The following is a 20385-nucleotide window of genomic DNA, read 5'->3' as shown; positions in this document are numbered from 1 at the left end:
CCATGACTGGAAGTATTTCTGGAAGGCTTCTTTTGGAAGGGCGTTCAACTGCTCTGTCATCGTCTTGTGAATACCAGGAATACTGTCAAAACGTTTTCCTTTATACACGATTTCAATCTTCTGGAAGAGCCAGATGTTGCAGGTGTTAAAACTGGTGAGTTAGGTGGATGTTGACAGACAGGAACACTTTTTTCAGCCAAAAACTTGCGAATCAACAGATAGGTGTTGCACAGCACATTGTCATGATGAAGAAGGAAACCATTGAACCATTTTCTGGTCTCTTTCTTCCTACATTGTTACGCAAATGTTGCAGTATACCATTGTAAACTTCGGCATGTGCAATTATTTCTCTTGGAACGAACCATAATCGCATTAAGCCCTCAACAATGAGTATGAATTTGAGATTTGATTTTGACTGGCATGTCTTGTTAGGGTGAGGAGATTACTCGTTTTCCATTAGGAACTCGGCATTTTATTAGTGGGGTTACACCCATAAACAAAGTTTCAGCTCTAGCTACAATTTTAGACATGAAGTGCGGTTCTGAAGATTATCCTGACACATGATACTCCATCTGTTCGTCATTTAAAAGTCTGGGAAGAAATTTTGCACTCACTAGTGCCATTTGCGAATTATCAGTTCAAATGATTTGCCTGGACCTTTACGAGATGTTAGGTTCTGCAGTAAGTTTTTCAATAGTTATTCGCCTGTTTAAAGGAACAATTTGTTTTCATTTTTGTACGTTTTCTTCCGTTTTTGAGGTTAATGGACGTACCGAACGTTGCTCGCCTTATACCGACTCATTTCTGCTTCTAAATCGCTCATGTCACTTGTAAACAGTATCCAGAGCTACAGACCTATCGCCATACAAAAATTTCAATATTTCATGAGTTTATTTGCCACTTTTTTAGAACTTGAAACAGAACATAATGTTCACACATTGTTCGAAATCCATGTTGCGCGACAGATACGGTAAACGCAACCTCACTCTGACTTCTTTAAATGCTTACTGACAAGTCAAAGTGTTCCAACATGACGCTGCCTATCTCAATGAATCAGGCCATCGGACAAATTACATGAAATAGTAGTAGCGTTAGCAGTTGCTGCTAAAAAAATTCATTCAAAATATTTTTTGATCACGTCTCTTATCACATAACAGCGATGCATGCTTGAATGAATATACATAAAACACTTGAACAATGTACGTCTATGCTTTGAAAAAATAAATTTATATTTTGACACAGTTACGAAAGAAATGTTGTATTTTATGGTTCAGGAACAGACCGATGACAAAAGGTGAATCTATACACTCTGCCGCTTGGTTCGGCTACAATGCAGGATGGCTCTCAGTACTACGTCCTTGTGACGATGCACTGTTGTCGCCTGTATCTGACTAGTGTGTTTAATTTCGCCTGTAGGTAAAGATGGCAATGAAACTACAGAAAAGGGCAGACGTAGAGCAAAATTTTGAAAACCATGGGATTTAAGACTGCATTTATAAATCCTGTGCTCTGCACCTTGCAGCTTGCTAGAACCTCTCTACAGATGCCCTTAGTCCAACTACTGTTTGATTCTCAAATAACTACGCTGCTTGCCTGGTGCTGAGTATTTTATGGTACGAACCAGTAAAACGACCTGTAAGTTCAAAACTGAAACATGAATCTGCATCTTCAGCGTTTAGTAGCTATTCTGTCAAATTCTCCAGCATTGTCTCGAATATTAGAGTTGGAAATTCCTCTTGATTTAAATGTGTTGTGACACCAAATGATAGTTACATGGACTTTTGATTACAAGATATTAATCGAAGATTTTGTGTGAAATAGTTATATATTACAGACATACCTGTCATCTGACTGATCTTCATTGTAGGTGCCAACGAATATTCCTGATTCAGAAGTTTCGTTTCCGAGAGTTCCCTTAAATTCCATTCTCAGCTGATAGAAAACGCCCTTCTGCAGTTGGTCTGATACAGTTATCTCGCACCAGTCCTCAGGAGATACCCTTCGTACTCTCTGGACAGACACACTCTTTATTTCCCTGTGAATTCATGTTATGTCAGTGAACATCAGAACTACTTAATCTGACGAATATTTTAATAAATATGTTAGAACACAGATTTTGTTTATATGTAAATATCAATTGTATGTATTCCATATAAAATACGTTTTTCATACATTTTTGTACTGTATAACATTTGTATAAGTAATTTTGAATGCCATATTGTGGAGGGTATTATGCACTGTTGCACTGTGAGAGGTACTATACGCTGTTGTATTGTATTTCTTATGCTATATGTTTTCTGACGAAATCCTTGCAACTTATCTTGTTTCTGGATGAACAATCTACTACTACTACTGCTATTAGCACCACCAGTATTACCAGTGGATACAGTATAACAGACGAAAATGCAGAATGGAGAAGTTCATATGGCAGCACATAGGCTCATATCAATATCCAATTCAATGCCTGAGGCCACCATAAAACACGTGTTTCTTCACTGCGTTTTGTGATTTCTATTTGCGTACCCATGTCTCCGTAATGTGTTACAGTTACTCTGATTGTCGTTATTCGCGAATTAGACAAGACGTGGTACCTTATATTTCACTCATAGGTGGGCAATTTACCAACTACACTATACAGACAAATGTACTCTGTGAATCTTCTCTGAATGACTCAAGCCACGAGAGAAAAATTTTAGTACAAGCCAAATAACTTAAAAATAAACAAAGCACCCATTACTACTGTCACCCAATACGTGTGTGATAACCGTGATCCTATAAAACTGGTTCATATTTGTGAAGCATGGACTCACTGAGATTATATGTAAGTTCCTAAGAACATTTTGGCACACTTCAAGATGAATAATATCAATATTTGCAGCGTTTTTGAGAGTTGTTGTTCCACCTGCATTTGTATCTGTATTCGAGGTCAATTATGACATGTTCCATAAGATCGCGGGCTTAGGAAAAAGCTGGTCATGGCATTCGAAGGCTATGAGGCCCATAAAAAGTGGAGAGTCGCCAGTTGCACCAGTATGCAACAGAATACAGGACCTATGTTTTCGCCCGCATCTCGTGGTCGTGCGGTAGCGTTCTCGCTTCCCACGCCCGGGTTCCCGGGTTCGATTCCCGGCGGGGTCAGGGATTTTCTCTGCCTCGTGATGGCTGGGTGTTGTGTGCTGTCCTTAGGTTAGTTAGGTTTAAGTAGTTCTAAGTTCTAGGGGACTGATGACCACAGCAGTTGAGTCCCATAGTGCTCAGAACCATTTGAACCTATTTTTTCGATCCATCTAAGAGAAGCTGTTGCAGTCGATATGGAGTTACATACTTCTACCATTACTGCAGTGATTTATGTATAAGTCATTTACGAATACATACCTGTTCGCTATATTAAAATGCAGCAGTTTATGACCCCGAACTCTAGATACTGTTACAGTGGACTGATTATCTGATAATAAATTTCTTTGCAACACAGATCAGATCCATCATCTTCTGATCAGACTAACAAGAAAATCATGAAGAACTTTAATAAAAATTTCGTGGTTTCATATTGATTCCATGTTAACCTGGAGAGAACATATTAGCCATATTTGTGAAATAATACCTCATGGAAATAGGTAGACGTATTATTAAATACGTGAAATTTATTTGCATATGCGAATATGTACAGCCTTCAGATGTATAATGGAACGACAATAATGATTTTGTGCCAGACTGGGGCTCGAACCCATATTTTCGGCTTACCGGGAGCGGTCGCCATACCATTAGCCTCTCCGGGCATGACCCACGGCCAGACCCAAATTTCCATGCATTTCACTGGTGATGGTTGTGCGTATTTGCAAATGTGAATACATTTCATGTATTTCACAAACGCTGTAGTCGTCACAGTGCCTTTTTCTTCGGACATGCTTGCATGTCAACAGGAACTTTGCATCGTAAAACACAGACACTGCAATATCGTATTACTAAATATCTAAGGATACAGAGTTTTTACAGTTCCAGTTTCATGTTTGTTGTAGTCTGATGGTATGAAGACACCTTCACATACCAGTGATATTACGCAAATACAGCAAACCAGAGGGCCACTGCCATGTGCTGTTAAGAAAACTTAAGCTATTCACAACTGTAAGTCTATGCATACAGTATATCGCACATCCCTGTACGCTAAAATGAATAAAAATTACATTGCCTGACAAGAAAAGTGAAGCACCCAGAAAAGGAAGAGAAAATGATTGAAACTTCACGAGTTGGGAGGGTATGTGATGTTATTTCAGTGATTAAAGTGTCGAGCCAACTTTAGAAAGAACTTGGCAGTATGAGTCCACTTGTCAGTATGACACTGTACCGCCTCTGGCGAGGATGCATGCTCTAATTCGGTTGGGAACGGACCCATAAGGCCAATGTATCTTCTCCGGAGACACACTGGCCTAAAACTGTTGTAACTGGTCCTTGATATCCTTGATACTGGCATTGGGACAGAATTGATGCCCGAGCTGGTCCCAGACCTGTTCTGTCAGGGACAAGTCTGGGTATCTTGGTGACCACAGGAGCATCATAACATCACGCAGACAGTTCATAGAAACATGTACCCTGTGTCGACGAGCATTGTCCTGTTGAAAACTCACACCATGATACTGTCGCATGAGAGGTAACACATGGGGCTCGGGATGGCTGAGACATATCGTTGTGCCGTCATTGCCAGCTGTAATCTGAGGTCATAACCGTTGGACTCCCACATGATGGCGTTAGGATTAACAGTTTGTGTCTCTGCAAAACATTGGAAGCGTGGGACCTCTCCCTAGGTCGCCACCGTACTGGCGGACGCTGGTCAGCTGACGTAGTGCAGAACCGTGATTAATCGCTCGACACATTGCAACGCCATTCATCAGCACTCCGTGCTTCCCAGTCATGGCACCTCTCTAAATGCAACAGTCTGTGTTGTGGTGTTAACGGCAGACTATGGATGGGACTCTGACTGCTGCTGGTCTCTGTCCAATGGTGTAGGCTGGCACATAATGGTGCAGAGAGTCCACTTCTTGTTGTTGGAGGGCAGTCGCAAGTAGGCAGAGACTATGATGTGCTCCACGTACAATACAGCGATCCTCGCTAGTGATGGCCGGAAGTGGTCGACTGGAACCTTGCTGGCGAGTATATTTGCCCTCACGTTTCCTTGCAGTCCAACACTGAGCCACTGTCACATCCGAATACTTAACAATTCTGGATGTTACATGATTCAGCCAGCCAGAAAACTGGAGACCCGTAATATGGCCCCTTAATAACTTTATAAGCGTGCTGATAACGCTGTATCGCATGAGTACGCAGAATCTCCGTGTCCTTCACAGTGATCACTGAACATCTAACGCTGTCCTCGCCCCTTATATACCCTACGAGGTCTGATAACACTGAAGGTGGATACCACCAAAGCACTCTGATGGCTGTTCTAGCTGTCACAGAGAATTATAACTCTAATCATTTATATACCCACCGATGGTGTGTGCGTGTACTAAGTTACATGGACATCTGACCAGGTCTTTCGGGTCAGGCAGTGTATTTTAATAAAGAGTGCGGCGCGGGAACTTCCTTATTTGAAACGCGCGCCATACAGCTGCCATTACTCATCGATGTGTGTGACAGAGCATTTAAAACGTTGTTGTAAATGTTAGTTTAGTAGTGATCACGCAGTTGACGAGAGATGAGCGCGCGTTCACAGTGGCGACTTACTTTTCCAATAGCCATTCGGTCATCGCAACCCAGTGTGCGTTTAACAGGGAATTTAATATCGCATATGCAGGTTATGTTCCAGATCGAAAGTGACTCTTATGTGGATGGACACGTTTATGGACACTTATAGTGAGCAGAAAAAGAAACCAGGATCTCCAAGAACACAAAGACGCCAGGAAACATCGAGAAAGGAAGGCTAGTGATTTTGAAATCTCCTCTTGCAATTTCTGATCTCACAGTGAGACTAATTCTTTATTAAGACCTTAGATTTCATCCACACAAAGTAGCAGTGGTGCACACACTTAATACACTAGATTTTGTTTCACGAAGAAATGCATGTGAATCTTTGATCGAAAACCTGCCTCATAGTGCCTTTGTGTACTTCAGCGACGATGCACATTTTCATTTTTCTGGACCCGTGAATAAACCAAACACGCGATATTGGAATGGCACAAATCGCCGTAAACTTCATGATCTGCCCCTACATACAGAACATGTGACTGTTTGGTGTGTATTATCCAAAATTGGCATTATTACCCCACGGTTTTTCGAAGGGAGCGATAGGCCTGTTACTGTCACTTCTGACCTTTATATATAGATGACTGAGGAGTATTTTCTTTGCTAATTGAAGAAATGGATATGGGGGGATGTCTAGTTCCAACAAGACAGAGCCAGGGCTCATACTGCGTGAATATCAACGAATCTCTTTAGTGAACACTTCCCTGAACGTCTCATCTCTTTGAGGAGCGATCTTCAGTGGCTAGCAAGCTCACCAGATTTAGCCCACTGTGACTTTTTCTTATGGGGCTGTCTCAAATCAATGGTGTACACAAATCGTCCACATACCCTGGGTGAGCTGCGGAACAATATTGATGCTGCTATTGCCAACACAGACAGAGACATACTGGACAAAGTGGACCGAAGCTTTCCATTTCGACTCTCCAAATGCACTGAGCAGATCGAAGGCCACGTTCAGTATATCATTTTCTAAAACTTTAAATATACCTTTGTTTAAAGAAAAGAGAACTACAACGATATCTCCAACACTCTCTGTTGTATGATTTTTTTTAAATAAGGAAGTTCTCACGCTGCATCTGTATAAAAAAATAAGCTTACTATACAAAACATTATTCATCTCCCTCAAAAGAGTACAGTATTCGCTTGGAAGCACTCTCGATGGTAGTGTAACAAGCAGGTACCCTCCTTCCCTCCAACCACCTACGGGGAGGATACAGGTTTTTTCAAATGGCGAACTGCTCTACCGAACGCCTCGCGGCACGAGCTGTCCGCTGGGCCTTCTGTGGCCTCAGTACCACCCCTCTGTGTCCCCTGGTCTCACCAGGCCCTCTGCCATCCTTTGCGGTATGCGTCATGCATTAAGACATGAGCTTAAAACCTGCGAAGATCCCGACACATAGTCCCCGCCCACCCCACTTAAGCTCCACCCCTGATCAGCAAGATGCTCCGCCCAACCGGAGCAAAACGATACACATCGTCGCAGATATGTTAGTCCTAGAACGAGAACTAGAAAATGAACAATTTCCAACGTATAATGCAAAGACTTTAAGTTTCAGGTATTAATGTAAACGTTTACAGACACGACTACGATTATAACTGTGTGTTATTGATGAAGTAGAAGTGTCTATAACTTAAAATGGATTTCCGGTACCTAATGGTATTTACAACAAGCGGAACAAAAAATCACGAATGATTTAAAATAATAAATGAAAGCGAAGTACAAACGTGCTGTCTGTTAATTATAATGTGAGCCAATTATCATCAAATTAATCGCTTAATATAACGTGATCTTTCGGGGAAACTACACTTCGCAAATAATGTGGTTGGAAATGTTACGTATGTCGGTAATAAAAGCTTACGATGCCGCAGATGGCAACAGAGTTTATTTCTTTTATTCATCCAAAAAAATTCTTTCCAGATTATAAGACACAGAACAAACACAAACCAAAACAGCACACTAAAAATACTGTGTTATGTCAGTAGAGACATAAATGTAAGCTTTATCCACCAAATAGCTTGCACTATTTGCATTAGCTTCACTATCTTGTTTCTAGTCTCTGTATCTCAAACATCCAAAATATTCTGCTACGGAATAGAAGCAATAATCTAATAAGAATAGACAGGCCTACTTGTTTACAATATCCTCACTTGACTCAATATTTTTATGTTTATAAAATGTAGCTTGACTCATTAGACCTAAAGAAATGAAGAATATAAAAATCATACTGATAACAAAAACGTTATGAAGACAGTCGTGTTTTCCATACACAAATGCAGGTACTGTTTCCGGTCCTCCGTTGTGAGGGAACTATAGGGGTGGGGTGAGGTCCCGTTCGTGAGCGAGGTATGGGGGTGGGGTGAGGACCCGTCGTGGGCGAGCTGAGTGCGGGGTGAGTGCCGCAGGGAGGTAGAGTGGGGGGGATCCTCGCTGGGATCTTCGCAGGTTTTAACGTTTGCTTGCATTAAGGCGACGATCTTAGCCTACACAAAAGGGAAATTAGCAGCACAACCCCTCCCCCCCCCCCCCGGAGAACTCGCCAGATGGCTTTTTCAAAGTCTGCTGGTTGGAAAACAGGAAGCCTTCCGAATAAAGCGACCACCGCCTCACACCGCACTGTCTTCAGTACAATGCACTCCGGCGAGCACACTGCTGGGCTGTCAGAGTTATCCACGCCGGCAAAAGCTGCACATAGAATAGAGTATGACGCCGACATCTCTCAGGGCAAAACAGTGATAAATGAGGGCTATCCTGACTGCTAATTGTTTGTCTAAAGGGACAGCCGTGAGCTCTTAGGGAATTCGGCCACCACGCGATTCCGAGCACTGGATTATAACGTTTGTATTTAACATCAGCGCGACTCCCATAATAAAGTAACTATTAAAAAAGGAAAACACAATCGTGATGATAATAGATGTCTTATTTCCACGAAAACAAGCACAGACCATTTTCTTTTAGTTTCATGAACAAAATCGGTACAGTTTTTACGTTCAACTGCAGGATATAATTTGCGACATCCAGCGAAGTGCACCTACGCCGATCACAGACTATCACGTGTTTATTACAAACATTTCAGGCACATGAAATAACGTTGGAGAATACAATCTTTCACGCCATTAGCATGTCGGAAAAAATAGTCATTTTACATCTCACAACAACAAGCTATAATTCAAGAGGACATAGCTGTTTTCTACATTATGGCAGGTCTCGTTTTACCATCGCGATGCTATATCATACAGGCGTTTACGAAACAAATCGTGAGAGTCTGTCTTGTAATACAAACTCCTATAAGATTCTACCACATGTCTCTTCCATTACATCACCATCTGCATGCTTACATTTGAAATTTTTGATGCATAACTCACCTCAACCGACATGTCTGTAAAGTTTCTGTCATACAGTAGCAGGTTCTAGAATTCTAGTTTTGTAAGCAATTAAATCAACACAACCTGTCTCACGCAGTCTACTCACATGTCAGAAAAAAACAACATCATTTCTAGGTTGCACAATGAGCTATATTTCAAGTGGTGTATACTTTATAATTAGAGGTTATGAAGTATGAAATAATGCCTATTTTTTAAACACGCAATTGTGACGATAATAATAATAAGAAGAAGAAGAAAAAGAAGAAAACAGTCATGAGTCCACGAGAATAGAGACAGGCGATTCCTGTTAGTTTTATGAGCAAAAGCTGTGTAGTTTTGAGGGAAATATTTGCATCCAAAATTTAGCCAGTTTAGCATTCCTTGTAATAGAACCTTATATAAGACTTCACTGCATCTCTCTCTTCTGATATATTGAAAAACAATTACTGTCTGTCATCTGTACTGGAGGAAGACCGTATACAGGGCTATTACAAATGATTGAAGCGATTTCATAAATTCACTGTAGCCCCATTCATTGACATATGGTCACGACACACTACAGACACGTAGAAAAACTCATAAAGTTTTGTTCGGCTAAAGCCGCAATTCAGGTTTCTGCCGCCAGAGCGCTCGAGAGCGCAGTGAGACAAAATGGCGACAGGAGCCGAGAAAGCGTATGTCGTGTATGAAATGCACTCACATCAGTCAGTCATAACAGTGCAACGACACTTCAGGACGAATTTCAACAAAGATCCACCAACTGCTAACTCCATTCGGCGATGGTATGCGCAGTTTAAAGCTTCTGGATGCCTCTGTAAAGGGAAATCAATGGGTTGGCCTGCAGTGAGCGAAGAAATGGTTGAACGCGTGCGGGCAAGTTTCACGCGTAGCCCGTGGAAGTCGACGAATAAAGCAAGCAGGGAGCTAAACGTACCACAGCTGACGGTTTGGAAAATCTTACGGAAAAGGCTAAAGCAGAAGCCTTACCGTTTACAATTGCTACAAGCCCTGACACCCGACGACAAAGTCAAACGCTTTGAATTTTCGGCGCGGTTGCAACAGCTCATGGAAGAGGATGCGTTCAGTGCGAAACTTGTTTTCAGTGATGAAGCAACATTTTTTCTTAATGGTGAAGTGAACAGACACAATGTGCGAACCTGGGCAGTAGAGAATCCTCACGCATTCGTGCAGCAAATTCGCAATTCACCAAAAGTTAATGTGTTTTGTGCAATCTCACGGTTTAAAGTTTACGGCCCCTTTTTCTTCTGCGAAAAAAACGTTACAGGACACGTGTATCTGAACATGCTGGAAAATTGGCTCATACCACAACTGGAGACCGACAGCGCCGACTTCATCTTTCAACAGGATGGTGCTCCACCGCACTTCCATCATGATGTTCGGCATTTCTTAAACAGGAGATTGGAAAACCGATGGATCGGTCGTGGTGATCATGATCAGCAATTCATGTCATGGCCTCCACGCTCTCCCGACTTAACCCGATGCGATTTATTTCTGTGGGGTTATGTGAAAGATTCAGTGTTTAAACCTCCTCTACCAAGAAACGTGCCAGAACTGCGAGCTCGCATCAACGATGCTTTCAAACTCATAGATGGGGACATGCTGCGCCGAGTGTGGGAGGAACTTGATTATCGGCTTGATGTCTGCCGAATCACTAAAGGGGCACATATCGAACATTTGTGAATGCCTAAAAAAACTTTTTGAGTTTTTGTATGTGTGTGCAAAGCATTGTGAAAATATCTCAAATAATAAAGTTATTGTAGAGCTGTGAAATCGCTTCAATCATTTGTAATAACCCTGTACATATGAGAAGACTCCTGTATTGTTCCTTCATAAGCAGTTTAATACATCGTTTCTTCAGGTGTAACATATTCAATCCGTATACACAGCCATACACTTTGTTATTTTCTACCATGACTTACAGGTCCGCGTCAGCTACTGCTAAACCGACATTAACACATTTCGATTCTTTGGCTCTCACAGAAAGCTGAACAACGCACAGCATAAGCCATGCAGCTCCCACAACACACAGGTGGTAGAAATAAAGCACAGAGGTGATGTTTCTCATTGACAAAAAAAAAAAAAAAAAATTGGTTAACTTCGCAACATATGGAAGCTGGAAGAATGTGCGGTATTGTAGAGTGGCTCCAACAGCTATCCGAAAGTGAAGACATATACAGTTAATCTCACTTCCACAGCGACAGGGTAGCGATTGTCTGGTGTTACACCAAGACCCTCTCGAACTAGTGTTGTAAAATACAAGTGTCTGACACTACATGATATGGACAGCGTATTTCCATCCCATAGAAAGTAGCTCCCAACCAGAACAGTAGAACTGGCATTCAGATCAGACGAATTCGATGGTTAACCAGTGTTCATCAAACGATAGTCAACTACATGGTTAATGATCAATGTGTATGTGTCGGTTGATGGGTATCTAAAACGTATTGAAGAGCGCTAAAACATTGTTTACTAACTTTGACTGGAACGAGCATGCTCATTTATTGTACCGGCCTGACTCAATTCATTACATCACCATGACACTACACTCCTAGTGACGTGGGAGCGAAGTTATTCACCTCCTCAGCTGGATAGCCGCCAAACGAAATCAAACTGAATGACAGATGAGTCTTACAAAACGGAATCCGATGAGTGCTATACTCTCGGTTACTATTGAGAGGGTAAATATGCAGTTAAATTCTCTCTCTGATTACAACGCCAATCAGTTGGCCAAGAGACTCTTGTTACATCCCAAGTACAGAGTAGTACAGAGAGGGAGATATTGCTGCTGCCATGGCGAGCAGGCTGTAGACACAAGGAGCAGCGATCACGCTTGTACGTCTTTGTCAGTTACAAGTGCAGATGCCTGCTCCACACTCTCCACATGGCCATGTGGGCGGGCAGGAAAAAAAAACCCTCGTTATGTCTTATTTGGCGGCATCACATGTAAAAGTAACTCTCCTTCTGGTCTACACTTTCCTGGATTCTGAGGACAATCTGTGTGGGTACCATTAAGAATGGGATGAAACTCCCCCTCCCCTCCTCCGCACTCACAATATGCATATGCAGGCTGTCAGCAACTGAAACGCTCCGCTTGTATACATATTTTTCTAAGACACTGAAACATCTCCGCTTACATACACATTTTTCTAAGAGACTCAAAACAGCCCCCTTTATCTACACTTTTTCAGCACTAAAGGAAATATTGCATTGGCCAACCTACAGTATTATCAGTTCAGGTTTGCTGAAAAAGGTCTGTTGTACAGCTGCATGACATAAGTTAACCATTCAGACTTATTCAGCCAGACCAGACATCCCCACTCACAGCTAGTACGTTAACTCCAGGACATCTCATCCAATAAGGGATGTGCTCGACCCCCTACTCACCCCAACCATCCATGGCTCTGTCCGTCGTCAACAGTCACCACGAGTCAGTCTGGGATCTGAAGTGACACTGGAGTTACCAAAATTTTCTGTAAGTACCTCTTTCTCCCTAATTAGCATCAGTCCCATGTTTATGTTTCTGCACATACATATGTAGTCCGAAAGACTGCGATTGTGGTTCTTTCATTTTGTTCCAGCTCATTTCGATGAGGAGGTGATACCCATCCATATGTTTGTGTGGGTGGGTGCAGTTGAAGAAGAAGAAGAAGAAGAAGAAGAAGAAGAAGAAGAGAAAGAAGAAACAATATCAACAGCAGATACTGTGAAGTTTGTTGGAGGTAAGTAACCTAGTTGTGACATCTTCAATCAACTGGTATACAATTACAAATAAAGAAAGTGCAGTGGTGTAACTTCCTGTTGCTATCCATAGGAGAGCTCTTCCAGCCAACAGAGGACGAAGAAGAAGAACTGGAAGGGGATCTTCTTGATATTGAGCGCAATTTTTTTCTTGTTTTTTTTCTGCTAGTTTGCTTTTGATGTCCTCCTTGCGCTGTCCATCATTGCTTATTTCTATGTCTACGTAGTAGAATTCGTTAACTTAATCTACTTCATGACCATCGATCCTAATGTTAAACTTCTCGCTCTCCTCATTTCTACTTCTCATTACTTTAGTCATTCTTGGATTTACTCTCAATCCATATTCTGTACTCGTTGGACTGTTCATTCCATTCAGTATATCATGTAATTCTTTCTCACTTTCACTCTGGATAGCACTGCATTCAGCAAATCGTATCACTGATATACCTTTGCCTTAAATTTTAATTCCACCTCTGAACCATTATTTTATCCCCATCGCTGCTTCCTCGACGTACAGATTGAACAGTAGGGGCGAAAGACTACATTCATGTCTTACACCCTTTTTAATCTAGAACGTCCACTTTTATTATACCCTCTTGACCCTTGTACATGTTGTTCATTATCCGTGTCTCCCCATCAACGTGAATATTCGAACTGCTGTCACTTTTTAATAGTTACATTATTATGGGAGTCGTGTTGATGTTAAACACAAACGTTATAATCCAGTGCTCGGAATGGCGTGGTGGCAGAGTTTCCTAAGAAGTCGTGGCTGTCCCTTTAGACAAACAACCCACAGTCAAGATAGCCCTCATTTATCACGGTTTTGCCCTGACGGATTCTATTCTATGTGCAGCTTTTGTCAGCATCGATAAGTCTGACTGCCCAGGAGTGTGCCCGCCGAAGAACATTGTACTGAAGACACTGTGGTGTGAGGCTGCAGTCGCTTTAGGTGGAAGGCTTCCTGTTTTCCAAGCAGCAGACTTTGAAATAGCCATCTGTAGCATTCTCTGGAGGGGCGGGGTGGTGCAGCTAAATTTCCCTTTTGTGTTGGCTAAAACTATTTCCTCAAGGCATGTCGTGTACCACAAAGGATGGCAGAGGGCCAGAGGGCCTGGTGAGGCCAGCAGCCACAGAGGGATTGCAGTGGGGCCGCAGAAAAACAGCAAAGGGCGGACAACCTAGTGTGGACACCAGGCAGCTCATTCCGCAAGGCTTTCGGCGGATCAGCTGGCCTCCCCATAGGTAGATTTAGGGAGAGATGGAGGGAGAGAGGTGAGAGATGAAGCGCCTCGATTTTCGGCAGTACATTGAGGAGAACACACGTTCAACTGTTGCCCACTCTGCAGTCTTTTAGGACGACGATTTTTCCCAGTATATGTGTTGCATTATGACCCAGTCATTACAAGTGCTGGCTTTTTCATGACAATTTTGAAGTGTAATTAGAACTGTGATGCATTTTTTCCATCAGTTGTGGTAGCGCATATTAGCTTTGGTTACCTGGCCTGCAGGGTGGTTTTTGAGCAGGCATCTCTAGCGAACTCTGCCGTCAAACGATAGATACTGTATGCTTACATGTAATACACTTTTTAAACTCCTCTCTGTCCAACGCCAGCATCTCATCAGTTGAACATAGTTCCAGCCAAAAAGAATAAAGATAGTGCCCTACACCTCTGCCGTTTTCCCACCAGCTTGTAGGTGAAGGGTAGAGTTTTAGTGTGTCTGTCACTAGTTTCGAGTGGTATTGCGATTTTTTTTCACAGCAGGATAACACCAGTAGTATGGTATCATTAGTTTTTGAGTTGTATTGTGACCATGTGTAGCACTACACGTATAGTTGTATAATTAGGTCCGATTTTTATGATTAATTATGTAATTAGGACCTATCTTTACTTCATTTTCCCAACCAAAATAAATGAAGTACACTAACCTAACCTTCCTCTCCTTCATCTGGACATTTTCCATGTTTTGGGGGTGCACTTGGGCTTTCCTTCCAGTAGAATCAGGGCTCAAGCCCCTAAAAGGGCACCACCATTTTTAATTTCCAATCAATTCCAAGCACCTCTGGTGGTATAATTGTGTTTGGGGGGTGCACTTGGGCTTTCCGTCCAGGAGGACCAGGATCGAGCTCCAGAAAGGGCACTGTCAATTTTAATTTCCCGTCAATCCCAAGCACTTCTGGTAGTATAATTGTGTTTGGGGGGTGCACTTGGGCTTTCCGTCCAGGAGGACCAGGGTTCGAGCTCCAGAAAGGGCACCGTCAATTTTAATTTCCCGTCAATTCCAAGCACTTCTGGTGGTATAATTGTGTTTAGGGGGTGCACTTGGGCTTTCCGTCCAGGAGGCTGAGCAGCACCATTTTTAATTCCTGCCATTTCCAGGGTGAGGGTCGGGTGGGATGTCAGCACAGCCCTGGGACAAAGAAATTCCTACCAAAATTCGAAATCCCCACCAAAGTTCGAAATTTCCGTCAAAATTCGAAATTCTGGTCAATAGGGTACGTGGGGGAGGGTAGGGGCAGGGGGGAGGTTCAAATGGCTCTGAGCACTATGGGACTTAACTTCTAAGGTCATCAGTCCCCTAGAACTTAGAACTACTTAAACCTAACTAACCTAAGGACATCACACACATCCATGCCCGAGGCAGGATTCGAACCTGCGACCGTAGCGGCCGCGCGGTTCCAGACTGTAGCGCCTTTAACCGCTTGGCCACCACGGCCGGCCAGGGGGGGAGGCGTTGGGGCCCATGTGTAGGCTGGAAAAAACATGTGACATCATCCGGTGGTGGGCATAGTAGTGGACGGGGTTGGGAGTGGTTGGGGACGGAGGGGAGGGGATTATTGATCAATTTAACTAATTTGCATATCAATTTGATATCAAAATTGCACCGATGCTGCCACTACCCTACTACTGGCATCGTATCACACTTGCACTGGCAAACTAAATCACACTACTTTACGAGTAATCCCATGGAAAAAGTCTGGTACTATTTGGAACAGCGAGAGAACATAGCAGTCAACATCCCTTAATTTTAGTAGCTCCACAAGGTATAATCATCAATGAGTAGCCTCCGCTGTACACGGAAAACCTGAAGAAATTTGTGGAATCTCTTCCTCGTCGAACTGATGCCGTTATCAATGCTACAGGCGGTGTGAGATAGCATTAGGGTGATGTCTTCTGAAGGATGAGTAATTTTTAGTCCAGTGTGCTAATTTACCAGCAGAGCATGAGAGGACATTTGAAACTGCTATTCCAAGATACATGCTGGTACAAGCATTCGCTCATCAAGAGCCAACTCCCTAAAAATCTTTAGTAAATTACCACCTGTAGTTGGTCCATAGTTTGGAAATTGTTCGAACTGAAGATGTATTACTAGTGCTCATAAACTCTTTGCGGCACACTGTGTCATAGCAAATCAAATTGTGTCAAAACAACAGGGTGAATTTGAAATACTCGTTACACTGGCACAAAACCGCATAGTGGACCTGCAGCGCTTCATAGGTCACACTTTGAACTTGGCAAATAGTACTTGAATAGTAATTGAAAGCATGAAGTGCGGAGAATACAAAAGCCCAGCCACAGCCAGAACGACTTGGTAATATGAGTGAAATGTCACTAGAATCATCATTTCACAGCTGAGGAGAAATTTACAATAAGGAGTAAAAATTTAGCAGCTGAATGAGTGAGATTAGTCAAGTGGTACAGCCCAATGATCGGATCATTTGCTCGCCATAACTGCCCAAAAACTTCCAACCAGCGCAGTGCATGTCCACACGAGAGATCATGGGGAAATCTCTGAGTGAAACATCTCCTGCTAGACTGTAACAGCCTCGAGATGTTGCTCTGTGTGCAGGGTGACGAAACAGATGCTTTCCCCTCACTCAAAGGCACCACTTGGCTCCACGAATGTTGTGCCCTGGTCATGTTGAGTGGACTGAGGAGCAGTTGGGTAGTGTCCTTCTTACAGATAATTTGCTGTTCAACATGGAGATTGATTTTCATCACATGTTCATTTGGGGCCTCTAAGAACACGTTAAAACCCTGACAATATACTTAACTGACCTATGGCAGCACTGCATTTACAACTGAATATCTTTTTTAGGGACACTGTCGAGTTTGCTATCTAGTGAGATAACATTTCGCTGTTGTATGTACGCATTTTTGGGTCCAATTGACTGTCCTTGGTAACAAAGGAGTGCAGCCCTAATATTACCACCATGGATGATTGGTGACCTCCAAAGTGCACTTGACAGAATTGTTACTGCAAACCATGCTGATCTGCTTCATCCACAGTATGCCATTCGAGAGCGGAGTACACCGTACTGATATTCTGCAGTACTGTAGGATTGACCTTGTAATGGTTTTGATCAGTATCAGAAAAATTTTGAGAGAAGAAGTATGCTCAAAAACACAACACGGAAGTTTTTAATTCAGACACTTGATCACTCGACAAAAGTTTATATGCATATCGTATACAACTGTAAATATTGTCTTTGTTCATAAACTGACAATGGGGAAGAATAGTCTGAAACTGACTTGGATCAAGAAAAAGATGAAGAGTGCAAAATTAGAAATGTTGAGATGTGTTCGAGTCACAAGCCATGCATCATGCAAAAGCGCTGATGGCATCAGACAATATTTGTGCTTAATAAGCCGTCGCCAGTAATAATTCTAAAATTATTTAATTCTTCTTTATTATTATGTAGTTACTTGTCGGGTTTCATAGGTTACACAATGACTCTTTATTTCTTCTTTTTATCTACTGAATGTCTAGAGAGGACCACTGACTGGTGAAAACCATTTAAGACATTCTGAAATGGCTATTACATGCATTATGTTGTTGTATATTTGTGTTGGAGACAATCTGTATTAACAATGATAAGCACACCTGTAGTCTTCATAACCCTCTTGTGGTCTGATGACTTCCATTTCTGCCTTTAATGGTTCTAAATTTTCTCCTGCATGTAAAGTCACTGTCTTTGTTGGAGACAAGCAGGAGATGTTGACTACCAGTACACCGGCAAAGTATCCTTCCTGTGGAATGGGTTGCAACCACACGTGGTAGCCAATTGGAGTAACATCCCGTGGCAGGTATGGGCCATCTGTGCCTGTCTCGGGGATTTTCAGCTCGCGTTTGCTGCGTCCATGGTCCTGGAACGTAGAATTTTGTATACGATGTTTCTAAACTAAAATAAATAACCTTAAAAATACAATTAACTTTGTAAGTACCACAACTGTATTGAAATGAAGGTACAGATAGGCCTACAAGTATCAACATCATTCACTCTTTCTGTGTGTCTCAAAATGTTAAATGTACACGGCGAATGACAAAATATTGTAAAACATGGATGAAACTTACCCCATTCCTATGTTTCTCTATATTTTAAGAAGAATGCATTTCCCAGGACAGGCAAAGATTAGATCTACAATTGATATCAAAAAAATAGGCTGGCGGAAATTGGAACCAGAGTTAAAGTTTAGCACACCGGACGTGAATGAAATTCAACATTCCATATTTTTCTGTTTACCTTCGGAACACGCGCTTCTCTAATTTGAAAAATTACAGGAAATTGATCTTGTCCGTATTTCAGACTCGTTCCAAGAATGCACAACTTTTTTTTCTACAAACAGAGTATGCTGATATTATCTATAGATGTAGTGCATGTTAACTAAATAAATATTCTCTGAGGTAACCAAAGTCATGGGATGCTTCCTAATACCGTATCAGACCTCCTTTTGCTCGCTGTGATGCAGAAACCCGACGTGACATGGACTCAACGAGTCACTGAAAGTAACCCCAGAAATATTGAGCCATGCTGCCCCTATAGCCATCCACAATGACGAAAGTGTTGCGAATGCAGGATTTTGTGCACGAAATGACCTCTGAATTATGTCCCATAAATTTTCGATAGGTTTCTTGTCAGACGAACTGCATGGCTAGATCATTCGCTCGAATTGTCCAGAATGTTCTTCAAACAAATTGCGAACAATTATGGTCTCGTGACACGGTGCATTGTCATCTGTAAAAAGTCCGTCATTGTTTGGAAACATGACGTACGTGAATGACTGCAAACTGTCTCCAAGTAGCCGAACATCCAGAGGACGCAGTCCATTCCATGTAAACAAAGCCCACACTACTATGGAGCCGCCACCAGCTTGAACAGTGTCTTGTTGACAACTTGCATACATGGCTTCGTGGAGTCTGCGCGACAGTCGAACCCTACCATTAGCTCTCAGCAACTGAAATCGGGATTCATCTGACCAGTCTACGGTTTTCCAGTCATCTAGGGTCCAATCGATATGGTCACGATCCCAGGAGAGGCGCTGCAGGCGATGTCATGCTGTTGAAAGGCACTCACATCGGTCGTCAGCTGCTATAGCCCATGAACACCAAATTTCGAAGCACTGTCCTAACTGATGCATTTGTCGTACCTCACAGAGTGATTTATGCGGTTATTTCACGCAGTGTTGCTTGTCTGTTAGTGTTGACAACTCTAGGAAATGCCACTGCTCTCGGCTCTTAAATGAAGGCCACCAGCCATTGCTTTGTTTATAATGAGAGGTCATGTCTGAAATGTAGTATTCTTGGCATACTCCATACTCTTGAGACTGTGGATCACGGAATACTGAATTCTCAAATGATTTCCGAAATGGAACGATCTATGCATCTAGCTCCAAATATCATTCGACATCCAAAGTCTGTTGATTCCCGTCGTACAGCCATAATCATGTCGTACATCTTTTCATGTGAATCACCTGAGTGCAAATGACAGCTCTGTCAATATACTGCCCTTTTATACATCGTGTATGCGATACTACCACCATCTGTATATATGCATATCTCTATCCCACGACTTCTCTCACCTCAGCGTAAATACTCACTCTAGTTGAATAAAGAAAGTGCAGGCTTTTTTATGCCTCATGTTCGAATCCAAGTAAATTTCTTTTTTTATCCACCATAAGAGCCACATTCTTCCATTCAACGATTTGTTGTCAATGGACCCCTCCACTGTATTACATGAAACACATTTTGATGATGTGCACCTAATTTCTTGCTATTGATCGATGGAGTTACTTCTGGTGAAGAGTGACCCCCAGGAGGCGAAAACTTGAATTTACTACCTCTATTTGACATAATATGTGAGAATAATTTACATAGTTTCATTGATCTTACGCGATAACAGACTGACAGTCTGTCATAGGACTTAGGTCTGCATGTGCACCATTCGTTCTATAATAGCCAATGACAGTACATGAGAAAGGTCAAATATCTGCAGCACGTCGTTTTCAGTCGACTTACATTATTGCCGGCCGGAGTGGCCGAGCGGTTCTAGGCGCTTCAGTCTGGAACCGCGCGATCGCTACGGTCGCAGGTTCGAATCCTGCCTCGGGCATGGATGTGTGTGATGTCCTTAGTTTAGTTAGGTTTAAGTAGTTCTAAGTTCTAGGAGACTGATGACCTCAGATGTTAAGTCCCATAGTGCTCAGAGCCATTTGAACCATTTGATCTTACATTATTCATATGCCATGC

General features: G+C 42.3%; 1 protein-coding gene across 1 annotated transcript in view; it reads right to left on the bottom strand.

Moving 5' to 3' along the window:
• The window catches only part of LOC126106434 (aminopeptidase Ey-like), a 210366-nt gene that overhangs the window by 168241 nt on the left and 21740 nt on the right, over positions 1-20385 (bottom strand). The window contains exons 3-4 of the mRNA XM_049912747.1: positions 17743-18005; positions 1841-2035 (exon numbers count right to left, since the gene is read on the bottom strand). Coding sequence (XP_049768704.1) covers positions 1841-2035; positions 17743-18005 — 458 coding nt within the window. The remainder of the gene's footprint in view (positions 1-1840; positions 2036-17742; positions 18006-20385) is intronic.

This window comes from Schistocerca cancellata, chromosome 1 (genome assembly GCF_023864275.1).
Source record: "Schistocerca cancellata isolate TAMUIC-IGC-003103 chromosome 1, iqSchCanc2.1, whole genome shotgun sequence".
Classification (NCBI taxonomy): Eukaryota; Metazoa; Arthropoda; class Insecta; order Orthoptera; family Acrididae; genus Schistocerca; species Schistocerca cancellata.
This window is presented reverse-complemented; position numbering and strand designations above follow the sequence as displayed.